Consider the following 16,431-nt stretch of genomic DNA (forward strand, 5'->3'; position numbering starts at 1 on the left):
TGTGGCCCTCCACTCAGCCATCTCATGCCCGACTGCTCAGGAACGATCTTTTTACCTCTTCTTGGCCAGCTGTCTTGGCCTTCACACCTCCTCTGAAATCTGAATCCCTCCAGGAAGTTTCTCTGGGTGTCCGAGTGGCTCTGTGTCCCTCTCCCCTTCCCCCACAGCTGGCCAGGACTGGGGTCTTCTGAGGTTCCCTTTCCTGACCCACTCCCAAGCCATGTCCCCTGTCCTAGGTGAGGTGGGGTCTCACATTTCAGTCTGCCTTAGCCCTGGCCTGTTCCTGTGGACTTTGGGTTTCCTTATTGATCTGAAATTCTCCCATCACGTGGTTTTCTTTATTTGTTCAGTGTCATGTGGTTTGAAATGTCAATGGCTATATTTTTCCCTCTTGACTATTGGGATATCCCCACCTGTAGCCCTATACTGTTTATTTGTTTGTGTTTTTGTCTCGGAGGAGAGGAATATGGATTTCACATAGACTGAAGAAGCTATTTCTCAGCTTTGATTTCCAAACTTGGTCAAAGTATCAAAAATAAAAAGTATAATCTTAAAATTTAGAGTTTCAAGAAAAATAAAAGAGTCAGCTTAGAATTCTGAATGCTTAATGAGCTCAGCTCAGCTCATTTCACTTGGAGAAATCCAGTGTAGAGGCTGAGGCTGGGAAGGAAAGGAAGGTCTCGTTATAGAGATTAGCTTAATGAAAAGGTCAAGTGTGAGCTCTGCTCTGTCTTTTGGGGTTTAAACCTGTGGATGGTGGTGGGTAACTTGGTTAAACACACACACACACACACACACACACACACACGCATACAAGTGAACATCAGATTCCTGCTTTCCTGGGAGTATGTCCCGGAGAGAGGAAGCCTCTCGAATGAGCTATGGTGTGTGGCTCCAAGGCAAAATGGTGTGGGAATGATGGAGCACTGGAATGGAGGGCAGTGTTTCACAGGGAGGAGGGAGGTCTGGGGCAACTGAGGCACAGAGGAGGCTTGGGTTTGTATTAAAGAGGTTCTCCAACCTCACAACAGATGGGACATCCACATGGGCTCCTAAACAAGGCCCAATGGACCAGGTGGTCCATGCCACGCTACAGTTGACACCCCAGGTCATGATGCCCAGAAACGCTGCTTTGAGTCGATGCCGAGAATTTCAGATGAATCAGAGGCTTAGGAGCACAGGACGAATGGTAACGTACTCATTATTTTTACTCCATTGCAGTTGAAAAATCTCTTCCTACACTGTGTGCTAGGCAAGGTGATTACTGTTGATTTGATTCTATAGATTAGATAATGGGGTTTTGCAAGAGAATTTAGCAGTGAGTCAGCTCAGTGGCCGGCATTCAAATCTTCTGTCCCCTGACTTCTCGCACTGTTCCCTGGGCCCCACTGGTGATGCTGACGGTGATTTCTAGAGCTCATCTTCTGGTGTTCCGCAGGAAGGGTGACTGCTGCACCTGAGTCCCCTTGTGGCTGTCAGCCCTGGTTCTCTGCCTCTTGTCCTAGAGCCCAGTGAGGGGCTGGTCCAGGCTGCTGTGCACTATGCGACAGAAGACTGTGTTCTTAGTTCTCCAAGGGGAAACTGTCAACGACACCCAGGACAGGTAAGTGCCGTTTCCACTGGGGAGAAGGTCTCCCCTCACCTCAGTCTCTACTGTATTGCCCCCCTGAATCCAGTGCAGATCAATATCTTGTGGGTAGAAGTCACTGGCCCAGCACTTGATTGTATCTTCTCCTGGGGTCCTGGTGACGGACATAGATGGGGGATCTGCGGGGGGACAGAGCGTGGACATGGAGGGTGTGCCCTAGATGACTCCCTGCTCGTGTCCCTTCCCTCCACTCTCTGGGTGTTGGTGATGAGCAGAACTCCAAGTTTTGTGTCTGCCTCCCCAGGGAAGCTTTACAAAGATCAGGGAAGGCTGAGGGTTCCCATGTTGGATCATGGAATGACTGTGGCCACCCTCCTGCTCCCCTGTCCCTCCACCATGTACTGACATCTGATGGCAAGAAATTGTGAATGCCTCCATACAGTTTTTATTTTTTCCCAAACTTCTGAGTGGGCTTTGGGGCTCTCTCCTCTCCCAGGCTCAGCTCTAGGCCTCAGTTCTGCCTGCAGCTCTGTCCATCAGATCCTTCCCTGCTGTATCCTGTAGGACCCTCGTTCTCATCGCCTCCCAAACCAATGTGTTGGCTTGTGCCGACCAGTCCTGTCGCAGGCAGGCATTTTACATGCCTGCCTCCATCCAGTGCCAAGCCAGGAGGCATCAGCATAGAGACACCACCATGGGATGTGCCTGAGATATTCCCTGGGTTCCCAGCCTGAGATCACCTTGGTCCTTCTCAGCTCAGCTCAGGAGGAGCAGGGCACAGGAAGTGGGGGGTACCTTGTCGGTCCAGGAAGGCCTTGCCATATTGCAGGTACCTCCGCAGCATCGCCGGGCACTCCTCTTCCAGATAGGCCTTGGCCCGCTGCACATAGACCTCTTCTGCCTCCCACTTCCGCTTGGTGTTCAGAGCTGCTGGGTCCTGGGGGACCCAGCCTGGGATTTCTCTGTTGAACTCGATGAAGTTCTGTCCATCGTAGGCATACTTCCAGAACGCTCCACTGCTTTTGTTATTCAGGAGCTCACAGCCAAACCTTCCCTGAAAGGTGTGAGACCCTGTACCCTCCCCGGGCCCCCAGGAAGTCAGTCAGCCTGGCATCAACTCCGTCTTAACAACTGCTATTCCTACACAGTTTGCAAAAACAGCAGGAAGAGTGGTTTTGGAAACCTAAGCACACGGTCCCTTTATCTTGACAAATGGGTTATGAGCCAGACATACAGCAGACAGAGACAGGGAAAGTTGCTTTGCTTTGGGTTTTAGGCCCGTCTGAGCAGAGAAACATTCTTCCCAGCCGGGGAGTATCAGGGAGCTAGAGACTAGGCACAGGATGTCTAGTCCCTGTGCATCATCTCATTTAGTGAACTGTGAATGCACTGGGAGGTCTTTTTATATTTTATAAATTCTTTTATTAAACATTTTTTTAATGTTTTATTTATTTAATTTTTAAAAAATGTTTATTTTTGAGAGAGAAAGAGACAGAGACAGAGAGTGGGGGAGGGGCAGAGAGAGAGGGAGACACAAAATCTGAAGCAGGCTCCAGGCACTGAGCTGTCAGCGCAAAGCCAGATGTGAGGCTCAAACTCATGAACCACGAGATCATGATCTAAGCTGAAGTCAGACACTTAACCGACTGAGCCACCCAGGCGCTCCTATGTTTTACTTATTTTTGAGAGAGAGAGACAGAGAGAGAGACAGAGAGAGAGACAGAGTTGGAGTGGGGAGGGGGCAGAGAGAGAGAGAGGGAGACACAGAATCCAAAGCAGGCTCCAGGCTCCCAGCTGTCAGCACAGAGCCTGACACAGGGCTCTGACTCATGACCCGCGAGATCATGACCTGAGTTGAAGTTGGACGCTTAACCCACTGAGCCACCCAGGTGCCCCATCGGAAGCTCTTAGAAACCTGACACAACCACACTGAAGTGCTATCTCTGAGTGAAATAGAATTTCATATTTAGAGTTTTATGCAGATTATGAAATGTCCCCCATTCCCCCCTCTCATTTCTAAGTGGAGCTGATGTCACCACTGGAGTAAATGTGATGTGATCTCTGCTTTCCTCTTCTCCAGAGTTTGATATCTACATTACAAATCTCAGAGGCCCCCTCTCTTCCCAGCGAGCCACAAGCCTTGGAAATCAGCCTCCTTAGGGAAGGGGACACATGTCTTCATTTTGGTGATAAAGGGAGGTGTTTACCCAATACTGATTAACGCCGAGGGCACAGGTTCTCCTCTCAAGCTCCCTGGCCTCAACTGGCAGCTCTCTCCCCACCCCCACCTGGCTTGTGCACCAACTTGGGCCTTTAACCTCTCTGGGCCTCTGTCTTCTCATCTTGGAGACAGCGATGGTGACAGTACTACTTTAGAGGGTGAGCGCGAGCATGACAAGTGTTAACACCCGTGCCTGGTGCCTAGCAAGTGCTCAATAAGTGTTCGCTCCCATCCTTTTTCTGCCACCCTGTGTTCATCTCTTTACCCTCTTTCCTCATAATTACTCGTGTCAACATTTTTATTCCAGCTGGTGAAATGTCTGCTGGTGTCTCTGGGCACTGTGCATCAATCACCCTGTCCTACTTCTGACACACTCACTGGGCTGTTTTCCTTACCCGGGCTTCCCATTCCTTATCCTTCAGATTTCTGCAAAACTCTGGCCTCCTTTAGGAAACTTTCAGGTTCCGTGTAGCTTCTTAGGCATTTTTGTACTCAGAAACCCATCTTTCGACACCCACCCTACGATGACTTAGCATCAACAGTTTGCCAGCCTGTGACTGGCTGACTTGGGGAGCGGGCAGTGTGCAGGACTGCGTGCTGGGCTGGACACATGGGAGTCAGTCCTGGTGCCCTGCACTGTCCTGGCTCCTCAAATGCCTCCTACCACAAGTCCAGATGAGCCCTCATGGAGAGGAGGGCCTTTAGGATTCCCTGTACCTCTAACAGCATGTGGCTTTGAATTCAGTCCCCACTAGCTCCCAGTATGGGCCATGGTTGTTGCCAGGCACTTTCTCTCAATCATGTAACACATTTCATTTGAGCAGGTGTTACTGGCTGTCCTAGGGGATGGGACTAGAGGGGTGATCAAGACAGATGAAGTTCTAGCCTTTGTGGAATTCACATAGGTAAGTTTGATGGAATCTCTTGGAGATTCCAGTTTTGCCGATTCAGACCAGGCATTAAGATGCATTCACTGTGAAATGGCTAGTGACTGGCTGGGCTGCGATGTGAACCCACGTCTGACCGACCCCAAGGTGAGCTCACTCTCTGCTCGACATCCCTGGGCAGGGGAGTCTGATGCCTTCTAAAGTGCCAGCCAGCAGCCCCAGACGGATTGGGGTGTGGAGCTGAGAGGTCACATGTGCCTGGGTGAGAGTTGACTCTGACATCACTTCCTGTGAGAGCTGAGGTCTGGGAGTGAGGATGGGGACATGACAGGGCAGGCGGAGAGCAGCTGCGTTGTGGGGTGGGGGTGGGGAGATGCAGAATGTCTGTTCCTTGTTAGGGATGGGGATTAGTTCCATCCTGCTGATCCCTTTCCACTCACACCTGCAGGGCTAAGACCCTCCACCCCACCCTCCTTGGTCCACTGACCTTCTCTGTCCTTGTAATAGTCCATGATGTCCTGCAGAGTCTCCATGAAGATGCTCTCCCTGGCCTGCTGAAGTTCACTCTCCTTCTCCCAGTCCTCTATTCCTTCCATCTGGCTCCATGGGTCCAGGGGTATGGCCTTCCTGCTTTTACTGTCATAGTGAAAGAAGACCTGGTCATTGAGGTAGGCAGTGGCCTGGAAGCTAGGGAGGCTGTCAGTGGGCCTGGACACCCCGGTGTAGAGGAAGCTCAGACGGTAAGACCCTGAAAAAGAGGAAGAGACTTTGAAGTGTGGGGTCCATGCAGGCCCAACGTGGGGCAGCAGAGGGCCAGGAAGGGGGATGTGGTCACTGCGCCTTGGCCTCTGCAGCCCACAGCCTCACCCCACTGGAGGCTCGCTCGAGTGAAAGGGCCCTCCCAATTCTAGGGATGGTATTTCAGAGACCATTCTGTAGCTTCACTACACTGTCTTGTCTTGGCACGAGACAACACAATACTTCTCAGCCCCCTTGTAGGTATATTGGGATCATGAGACTGAGTTCTGCTGAAAGGGGATGTGAATTGTAGTGATGTCTTTCTTCTGGTCTCAGGCCCTATTAGCTGGTTTGTTGTCTCTGTCTCTTATTTAGGTGATGACTGTGGAGGCCTCAGGATAAAACAGAATCCCTGGATTCCCGAGTCACCCCACAGAAGACAGGAAAGTTGCCTTATCTGTATTCACTTTACATGAGTAAGAAATAAACAATGTGTTGGGTTAAGCCACTAACAACTTTGTTACTGGAGCACAACCTAGTCTAACCTAATCTAATACATATAGTTCCAATGTGTAGGAAGAATTTACCAGCAAACTCAGGAAATGACCTAGAATGGATCTAGAGCTCAGAATTCCCAGGGCTGTGCCTTATGTTTTGGTATAAGGCAGGGACTTGGAGAGGAGGACTTCGCCATAATTAATTCATGATACAACTCACAGGGGTGTTAAATGTTAATCACATTTAGAAACTAATTAGCGAGAATAATGTCAGTACTTGGACTAGGAATCTGCCACATGACTACCAACATTATTAATTCAGTAGACCTCAAGTAAAGCATATTACCCTTCACAATGTGGGTGGGCCTCACCCAATCAGTTGAAGGCCACAAGAAAAAAGCCTGGTCCCCCAAAGAAGAAGTAATTCTGCCTCCAGACTTCCTTTGGTCTCAGGACAGCAACACTGACTCTTCTCTGGGTCTCTACCTGCTGAACTAGCCTGTGGATTTCAATTGTACAAGCCAATTCCTTAAAATCAATCTCTGTCTGGATATGCATCCTATTAGTTCTGTTTCTCTGGAGAACCCTGGCTAATACAAATTTTGGAGTAGGGTGTGATTAACATTCTCAAATAACACCTATGTTCTCATAGTTTGTAAATGTAGCAAACTTAAAACATGCACACTTTGGCTTATATTTCTTCCCCCTGAGATTTTTGGCTGAGAAACAGCCTCATTTTCCTGTTCTAGAGTTGACTTTGGTTCTTTCAAGGTTCCAGCTGGCCTCTCTCCCAGTAACTTGCCTTCAGGGTTAACAGTGGCACTGTGGGGGGAGGGGACAGATTTCTTTCTAGAACCCTCCAGTTAACCTGCCTTCATATCTGCCCCTTGGGGTTGCTCTCTCTTCCCTGAGAGTCAGACAGATTCCTTCAGCCCTTGGAAGAAAGAAAAGAACAAGAAGTTCTACCTGTGTGGCTCCTGCCCCGTCCTGGCTGTATGACTCTGGCCAGGTCACTTCACCTCTCTGGTCTTAGTTTTGTTCATTTGTAAACTAAGGGGTTTCAGATCTTTACGGCCTCATTTAGCATGGGTCCAGAGGCTCCCTCAGTGCTTCTAGAAGTTTCTGAGCTGAGTTAGCTGACAGCCTTGGCCTCCCATTCACACAGTCTACTTGTGGATCACAGCTGTAGGAGGGGCCCTTCTCCAGCCCACCTGTTCCATTTATTACTTCCCCTCCGTTCTTCTCCAGAGCCACCCTTACTTCCTCACTCACCAGCTTGGGTTTCCTGAGGGACTGCAGGACCCAGAAGGAGCAGCAGGGACAGCAGGACAGATACCATCGTGCCCATTGTGCCTGACTGGAAGGTTCTGGACTGTCTTGGGTCCTGGAGCTCGGAGCAGACTACTTGGAGATAAAGCCAGGTGTAGTTATGGGAATGGTTGGGCTTTGAGCCCGGCCCAGGGAAGGCAACTTTGCAGGCCAATGAGAGTGCAGGACAGGCTCCTCCCCTGACAGTGAGAGAGAAGGATGCACAAGCCACCCTGGGCAGAGGCTGCACTCAGTGAGCTCAGAGACAGTGTGCGAATCGAGAGCTGAGACGGCTGATCTGCAGGCTGAAAGTCTGTGTTTCCCCCAGGTGAAAGAATGCCAATGGCCGGGGGTTTCAGGTAGCAAATGCCTCTGCAGTCTATCATGACCCACCCTAGGCTCACTGTGGGTGCGGGGAGGGGACTTGGGTGTTGTCAGACCACCTCTGGAAAAGCTCTGCACCTGGCCAGAGCCTGGGCCCCTGGCAGAGCGCATCTAGGGTATGACTCTCTCTCTCTCACACCCAGCATCCCAGAGTTCTGTCTGGAGGACATTCACATCCCCGACTCCCTCCCTATCTCTCTGTCCCCAGGGGAATCTGCCAAAGAGACAAGGGAGTACTAAGGGACTGAGGAACTGCCAAGAAGGAGACAGCATGTGGCAGTGAGGCCCTCCTGGGGTGGGGCATCTTTAAAGTGCGCTTGAACTTGGTTCTGCCTGCAGGAGGATCTGTTGCTGGTTCTCTGTTGGGCAGGTGGGAGGTGCTCAGGGAAGGACACACATTTGGTCCTCTGGGCCCTTTATCCTCCCTGGTGAGCCTGGGGGTGCCCATGGCCCAGCTCCACTCTCAGTCATGTCCCTTGTCAGGTCCCTGTGACCCTCCACTCAGCCGTCTCATGCCTGACTGGTCAGGAACAATCTTTTTACCTCTTCTTGGCCAGCTGTCTTGCCTTTCACACCTCCTCTGAAACCTGAACCCCTCCAGGAAGTTTCTCTGGGTCTCTGAGTCGCTCTGTGTCCCTCTCCCCTTCCCCCACAGCTGGCCAGGACTGGGGTCTTCCAAGGTTCCCTTTCCTGGCCGACCCCCAGCCTATGTCTCCTGTCCTGGGTGGGGCGGGGTCTCACATTTCAGTCTGCCTTAGCCCTGGCCTGTTCTGTGGACTTTGGGTTTCCTTATTGATCTGAAATTTTTCTTTGTCATGTGTTCTTTTAATTTGTTCAAAGAGCCCAAAGTTGCTTTGACATATCACTGGCTGAGTTATTTCCTTCTGAGTTATTTGGGTTTTCTTCCATGACTAAATATCAGAGACAGTATTTTTGCATATGGCTCACCCAATTCGGTGTAAGAGAAAGTACTATTGAGCAAGAGATCTGAAAGATCTGGCTTATCCAGGCCAGTTTCTCCCTAGGGAGCTCAGGATGAGGACAGAATCTGAACTTAGGCACCTTCCTTGAGTCTCACGAGTGTGCTGGCTGGCAATGTCTCTCCCTGTCCCCATTCTCGTCCTGAACCCAGAGCTTTTGAGAATACGTATAGTGGCTAAAGTAGGATTCTGAGGAACTCCATTGCATACTTCTAAGCCCTCTTTCTATTCTGCAGGGTCTTCTGCCTGCTGTGTCCTCTCTTCTGGAGGTTCCTTGGTCCTTCTCATGCTCATTGCTGGCGAGTAGAACATAAGAAGCAGTGAATGCTTAGTCCAGGTAGTAGGCGCTCACTCTGAATAGGTCAGAGTACTCCGCCTCCAGGTAGACCTCAGCCACTTCACTGGGATGTTCTCTGATTCCCATTTTTGACTGCTGTCCAGGGCTACAGGGTCCAAGGGTGCTCAGGCTGGGATTTCTTTGTTGAATTTGATGTCTTTTTTTTCTTTGTTTTTACTCTAGAGCTTTCAAACCAACATTCCCTGGAAGGTGTGAGGCCCTGAAGGTAGGGCCTCCATACACAGCCAGCTAGTCTGGCTTCATATTTTTTTATTTTATTTTATATTTTATTTTATTTTATTTTATTTTATTAGTTTAGTTTAGTTTAGTTTTTATTATTGATTTTATCTATAAAGCTATAAAAGCAGTTGAGGATTGAGTCAAGTTTTTTGTTCAAAATAAATTTCCAGGGGTGCCTGGTTGGCTTAGTTTGTGGAGTGCTCAACTCTTGAGCTTGGGGTTAAGTTCAAGCCCCACGTTGGGTACAGAGATTACTTAGAAATGAAATTTCCACATTGTTACTTCCAATTGCATGATCTTTCTGCAGTTCTTCTCTTTTCTGTCAACCATTCCCAGTGAAAATTCTTTACTTAAGGACAATAAGTATTTTTTCAATGCCTGGTTTATGCAAAGTAAAATGACTTCCAAAATATTTTTTCTTTATTTTTCATTCAATGATTTTCATATCTTTTTAGTTGGCTATTTTGGAGATGTATACCTCCATGTTTTTGAATAAAATGCTTCCTTGATATTTCAGTGTCAGGCATTATATAGATGTATATAGATATCCTAGATATTCTGGAAGAGATGATTTACCTTCTTTCCTTTGCCAGCCTCCACCACACACACCCACTTCCCATCATCCATCCCCCTAATATAAATATTATATATGAGAACTTAGGTTAGATCTATATTCATTGTTTTCATTATTATGACTAGGTAATACCTTTTTTTTTTTTTTCAACGTTTATTTATTTTTGGGACAGAGAGAGACAGAGCATGAACGGGGGAAGAGCAGAGAGAGAGGGAGACACAGAATCGGAAACAGGCTCCAGGCTCCGAGCCATCAGCCCAGAGCCTGACGCGGGGCTCGAACTCCCGGACCGCGAGATCGTGACCTGGCTGAAGTCGGACGCTTAACTGACTGCGCCACCCAGGCGCCCCAGACTAGGTAATACCTTTACAGCTCTGTTATACAATCAACTATAATTATTTTACTTTTCCACATAAACTTTTGTTTTCAATGGAGCTGCTAAGTCATTACTTTTCTATGTTCTTATTCAACTGCAAACTCCTCACCAATCATTGCAACACATGCAGAGAGTTACCAAAGATCAGTGTGTCAGTACCTTTGGGATACAATCCTGCCTTGCCAGCAGAGCAATCATTTTGTGAGTTGCAGAGCTCATGGGGACAACTGGTCAACTCAGTGCAGAGGTAGGGGGGGTCAGGGGTGTCTGCTGGGCAGGGCAATCTGCCATGGGTCTTGAGCTTGAGTTCTTGCATGTTCTTACTGGCCATGTCAAGAATGCCAAGCCCTGTGTGGTCACCACCTGGGCCATTTCTCAGGGTAGTGTTTGCAGTGAGCAACCTCAAGAGATGCCCTTTGGAAAAAGATCAGGCTCAAGACAGTTCATGAGAAAAGCATGCCTTTCCCAAGTTCAGTGTTCCTTGACTGTAACGTACACAAGCCTACTGCTTATATAGCATCCATTTGGGTCCTTCAGAGATACTGCCTGGGATTTAGGGGCACAGGGTAACCCTGGCCAACGTGATGTTCATACTGCCTGATGTGCGATGACCAACAGTCCTTTGTTTGTGTCCGAAGGTTCTCCTGTCTTCTGCCAGCATCCCAAGAAATAGTAACAGTTAATTTATGGGCTTGCAAGTAGGGCTAAATTCCAGACTCTGACAAGCACCTGCCTCAGGGATGGTTCCACACCCCTCCTGTCTGCGTGTGGATTCCCACTGGCAGAGGGGATTTTGTGTGCCAAGGTGATCAACCCGCCTGTGTGCTCCAGTCTTGGCGGAGGGGGGTTGTGCTCCAGTCTTTGCGTAGATATGCTGGTGCAATTTTGGGAAAGCTGGTCTACCACTGCAGGGCAAACAGGATGATCCAGTCCTCACTGCTGGCCTTCTGGAACTGCAGTAGACCTATAAACCTAATATCCCCACATCATTAAGGTCCAAGTCAGACATTTCCACTTGGGTTGGTGTTTCTTGAGTCTTAAAGGTAATCTCCCATTTGCCACAAGAGAGAGCTTATTGGTGGGCTGGGAGAGGAAAATCAGATCTGAGGATGCTCTTGAGTCAGTTGAACAGAATTTATTTCTTTGGATATCTTGTGACTGCTGAGAGCACCAGACACAACAACATTTGTAGGTATTCCAGAACCAAATAAAAATTATTTTTAGTCTTTATATTATTTGCAATTTTTCTTTCCATTCAACGTAAGATTTCAACTGTTCAGTTTTATGGTTGTGCAGTGATTATGTCTGCTCCTTTATTTTTTTACTGGCCCTATCCCAAATTCCGAATGTCCCCATCTCCCCCACCCATTTTCAACAATGCCCCTTTGTTTTATCCTCTCTGAGTAGCCAGTCTCTGGGATCAATATAATCCCTACCTAGGGCTTCCTCCTCCCTCCTTCTGATTACTCAAAACAGTAACTCCTAATATGGTGACAGTTTTGGTTAATGATCCAGGTTTTACAGAAATTATGTCTGGGTTTGATCCCCAGTGCCACCATCACCTGCTACATTTGTGACCTTGAGGAAATCACTTAATTCTTCTCTGCTTCAATTTCCTCATTGCTAAAATGGATATTAATAGTAATAGTTTTATCTCTGATGTGTTTTTTGGTGAGGATTAAATAAGATCACAGGTACTTGGTACATAGCACTTGCTCAATAAATGCCATCTATTATAATTACCTTGGGGCCCCCTCTTCCTCTCTTTATTTATCATCCATTACTCATGACTTCTGACCACAAGTTTTCTGTTCCAGGTAATGTCTTTCCAGTCCTCTATGCCCTAATCACTCCTACTTATGATCCAGGCTCTTTTTCTGGTTCATCCTCCTGGAGATTCCAGATTCCCTGCAGCTTTTGGGGCATTTTGTTCTCTACTCCCACTCTTAGTCTCTAATTCTGTGCTCGGTATCAATAGTTTACTGGGTCTGAGGAACTGGCCTCTTGCTTTGCATCTTGCAATCTGTATGACCCACAGAAATGATCTATTCTGGGTCTGCTTCCTCTTATGTAAAATGGCCTGGAGGATCCTTAGGGTTCCACGTGGCTGTAACAGTCAATGGCAAGGAAAACATTCAGTAAAAACCCCAAATGGACTATGAACTATGGACCATATTTAATGAGTAAGTTCTAAATGCCGAGTAATGTCCTTGGTAACGGGGGAACAGGGCAGATCAAGAGACACTATCCCTTGTCCCCATGCAGCTTACATAGGCTAGTTTTTAAAAATGGAATTCTCACAATAACCATGAGAGGAGTTGTTGATACAGAGCAGCCCAGATGATTAAGTCACCTGATGAAGCCACTGTGAAATATCTAGTGACTAGAAGAGCCACCATGTGAACCTTGGTCAGAATGACCCCAAAGTCAGCTCATTTTCCAGTCAACAACCCTGGGCAGGGGTGAGTCTGATGCTTTCTAAAGTGGAATCATCCTCAGATGGGTAGGGGTGTAGTCAGATGTGCGTGGATGAAAGTTGGCTCTGACACCACTTCTTGTGTGAGACCTAAGGCCTGGGGGTGAGGATGGGGAGGAGGAAAGTAGATGAGTTGTGTCTGCGTATTTCTACTGTGTCTTTTGTTGGTTTTTGGGGCTCTGATATTGCCTTCTTGCTAACTTCCCTCTTCATGCCTACGAGGGATTATCCCTTGAGCTGTGAAAACAGCATCGCATTCATTCCACTGGCCTTCTCTGACCTTGGAATAGTCCATGATGTCTTTCAAAGATGTCTTTTCTAGTCTTCTGAACTTGGCCTTCCTCTCGTTCTCCATCCCTACTACTTGGCACTAGAGTCCCAGGGGATTTCTGCTTTTATAATCATGGAGAAAGAAGGCCTGATTGTTGGAGCAGGCAGTGACCTAAAACCTGGGAAAGACTTCACTAGGCCTGGAAAATCTGGCATAGAGAAAGTCACAAACTAAGGAGCTACCAAGGTGGAGAGGATTTTGAGGTATGGGTCAACTGTGAGTCCCTTTGTGAGGTAGCAGAAGATCAAGGAGGAAAAAACTTGGTCATCGGGATCAACAGCTGACCATGGCCTCTGGTCTCCAGGCTTTCCTTCCTGTCCATCTCTCAGCATTGCATTCTTGCATGGGCAAGAGCTTGACTTTACATAGTACAAAGTGCAGGAAGGAGGATTTTCTAGAAATTCTAGAAATGAGCCAGATGGGATCAGCATGGAATAAAACCAGGATGCTGCCTCTATATCATCAGTTCTTGAGTTAAACTTGTTGCTAAGTTGAGTTCTTTCCATAATGGTGAGAAATACATTTGTTGACTATTTGTAAATGTTACAGATTTTAAACCTTCACAATCTTAAGAAATTGTTGGTTTATATTTTTGTTTCCTCCAGATTTTCATTGTGATGATGGGCCCAGGACTAGCTTAGCTCTCTTCTTTCCAGGTCTCTTGGGTCCAGTGCTGCTGTATTCAATCCTCTGTGGGAGATGTTTTCCTTCTTGTTCTGATACTTTACTTCTGCTGACCCCTTCTCAGCCCTTGTTCCTGGTGACCTCTCATACTCCTCCAAACCAGATAGATATATCCAACTGTGAAAACGAAGGAGGGAGGGAGAGAAGAAAGGTTTCTCCTCCCATAGAGGTAGGTTACAGAGATGCCAGGCCTCCAAACTTCTTTTTACTCCCTACCCTTGGGTGATCCCTGCACCTTGCTGCTCCAGGTCATGGCACATGTCATCAACATATGGCTGTGGGAGGAGGCTGGTCTCTTTTGGTGGGAAGAGGAGAGACAAAGAGGGCATTGTTTGGTGGAATAAAGAAGTGGGAGGAGAGCTCTCTCGACCCTCAGGGGCTTCTTTCTTGGCACCAACCCTCAGAAACTTATTGTGAAAGAGAAGTTTGTCTTGGTGCTTTAGGGTCTTGTCAGAAGTTTAGAAATAACTAGGCAAAACCCCCATTCCCCTACTACTCCACTCCCCCCCCCCCCCCCCCCCCCCCCCCCCCCCCGTCCCGCACCAAACTTAGCCTCCTCCCTTGATACCCACACTGACCCGGGCACTGGGGACGTTTATAAATGGAGCCATTGAAGAATCTGGAGAAATTCATGCAACTTTGAAAAGTGTCCCTATTCCCCAGGCTCTGTGTACCTCCCCACTTTCCACCCCCGCTTCAGACATTTAAACAAGGACTTTGGTCACTCTGGCGGACCATCTGCATAACCCTGAATGTGGGGTCACGGCTCTTGGTTTCCAAGGAGATGATTACAAGCCATATGCAAAGATGTGCAAAAGGCACCTGACTCAGTAGCTCCTCCTCCTTGAGAAGTGGTTTGGCAGAGGACTAAGAGTCTGACCCCAGAGCCACCCTTAGTTCCCATCCTGCCTCTTCCAGAGTAGAAATAAATGAAACAGGGACGAGAAACACAATAGAAAAGATGAATGAAAACTAAGAGCTTTTTTTTTAAAAAAAGGATAAACAAAATTAACAAACCTTTAGCTAGTCTTACCAAGAAAAAAAGAGACAGAACTCAAATAAAATTACAAATGAAAGTGGGGATACTACAACCGATACCACAAAAATACAAAGGAGTATATGAGACTAGAATGAACAATTATACATCAACAAATTGGATAACCTAGAAGAAATGGATAAATTCCTAGATACAGACAGCCTACCAAGTCTGAATCATGAATAGAAAATCTGAACAGACTAATAAGTAAGATACATAAGGAGATAAGTAAGGAGATTAAATCAGTGATCAGAAACCCCACCCCCAACAATAAAAAGCCCAGGATGGGGCACCTGGGTGACTCAGTCTGATGAGCATCTGACTTTGGCTCAGGTCATAATCTCATGGTTTGTGAGTTCGAGCCCTGCATCGAGCTCTGTGCTGACAGCTTAGAGCCTGGAGTCTGCTTTGGACTCTGTGTTTCTCTCTCTGTTTCTCCTCTGCTCATGTTCTCTGTCTCTCTCTCAAAATAAATAAACATTAAAAAAAAAAAAAGAAAAAGCCCAGGACCAGATGGCCTCATGGGTGAATTCTACCAAAAATTAAAAAAAAAAAAAAATTAATGTCAGTTCTTCTCAAACTCTTCCAAAAAATAGAAAAGGAGGAAGTACTTCCAAACTCATTTTACAAGGTCAGCATTACCTGGATACAAAAACCAGGTAAGGGTATTACAAGAAAAAACTATAGACCAATATCTCTGATGAAAATAGATACAAACATTCTCAACAAAATACTAGCAAACCGAATTCAACAGCAAATTAAAAGGATTGCACACCAAGACCAAGTGGGATTTATCCCTGGGATGCAAGGCTCATGCACCATATGCAACTCAATAAACGTGATAAAACCACACTAATGGAATGAAAGACAAAAATCATATGATCATCTCAAAAGATAAAGAAAAAAACATTTGGCAAAATTCAATGTCCTTTCATGATAAAAATTCTCAACAAATTGGGCATAGAAGGAACACATCTCAACATAATAAAGGCCATATATGATAAACTCATAGCTAACATCATACTCAACAGTGATAGGGTTGAGTGCTTTCCCCCTAACACCAGGAACAAGAAAAAGATGTCATCTCACTACTCCTATTCAACACAGTAGTGGAAATCCTAGTTAGAGCAATTAGGCAAGAAAAAGAAATAAAAGGCATCCAAATTGGAAAGGTAGAAGTAAAACTGTTTCTGTTTGCTGCTAACATGATCTTGTGTATAGAAAATCCTAAAGACTCCACCAAAAAACTGTTAGAATTAATCCTTGAGTTCAGTAAAGTTGCAGGATACAAAATCAACATACAAAAATCAGTGTGTTTCCAGATTCTAACAACAAGCTAGATGAGAAAGAAATAAAGGAACAATTCCATTTACAATAACATAAAAAACAATAAGATACTTATGAACAAATTTAACTAAGGAAGTGAAAGGTCTATATATCAAAAACTGTAAGACTTTGATAAATAAAACTGAAGACACAAATAATTGGAAATATACCCCACGTTCATGGATTGGAAGAGTTAATATTGTTAAAATGTCCATACTACCCAAATCTGTCTATACAGTCAATGCAATCCCTATCAAACTTCTAATGGCATTTTTCAAAGAAATAGAAAAAAACAAAACTACAATTTGTATGGAACCACAATAGACCTCAAATAGCTAAAGCAATCTTGAGAAAGAACAAAGCTTGAGGCCTCCCACTTCCTGATTTCAAGCTATATCACAAGGCTATAGTAATCAAAAGATATAGTACTGACATTAAAAACAGACAC

At 46.5% G+C, this 16,431-nt stretch overlaps 1 protein-coding gene across 1 annotated transcript; it reads right to left on the reverse strand.

The window, feature by feature from the left end:
• Positions 1-1,174: 1,174 nt before the first annotated feature.
• On the reverse strand, positions 1,175-7,341 carry AZGP1 (alpha-2-glycoprotein 1, zinc-binding). The gene is made up of 4 exons (XM_030300438.1): positions 7,204-7,341; positions 5,184-5,444; positions 2,384-2,659; positions 1,175-1,767 (listed from the first exon to the last, which is right to left on the reverse strand). The coding sequence occupies exons 1-4, from the start codon at positions 7,277-7,279 to the stop codon at positions 1,502-1,504; spliced, it is 879 nt and encodes a 292-aa protein (XP_030156298.1). The 5' UTR covers positions 7,280-7,341; the 3' UTR covers positions 1,175-1,501.
• Positions 7,342-16,431: the final 9,090 nt, after the last annotated feature.

This window comes from Lynx canadensis, chromosome E3 (genome assembly GCF_007474595.2).
Source record: "Lynx canadensis isolate LIC74 chromosome E3, mLynCan4.pri.v2, whole genome shotgun sequence".
Classification (NCBI taxonomy): Eukaryota; Metazoa; Chordata; class Mammalia; order Carnivora; family Felidae; genus Lynx; species Lynx canadensis.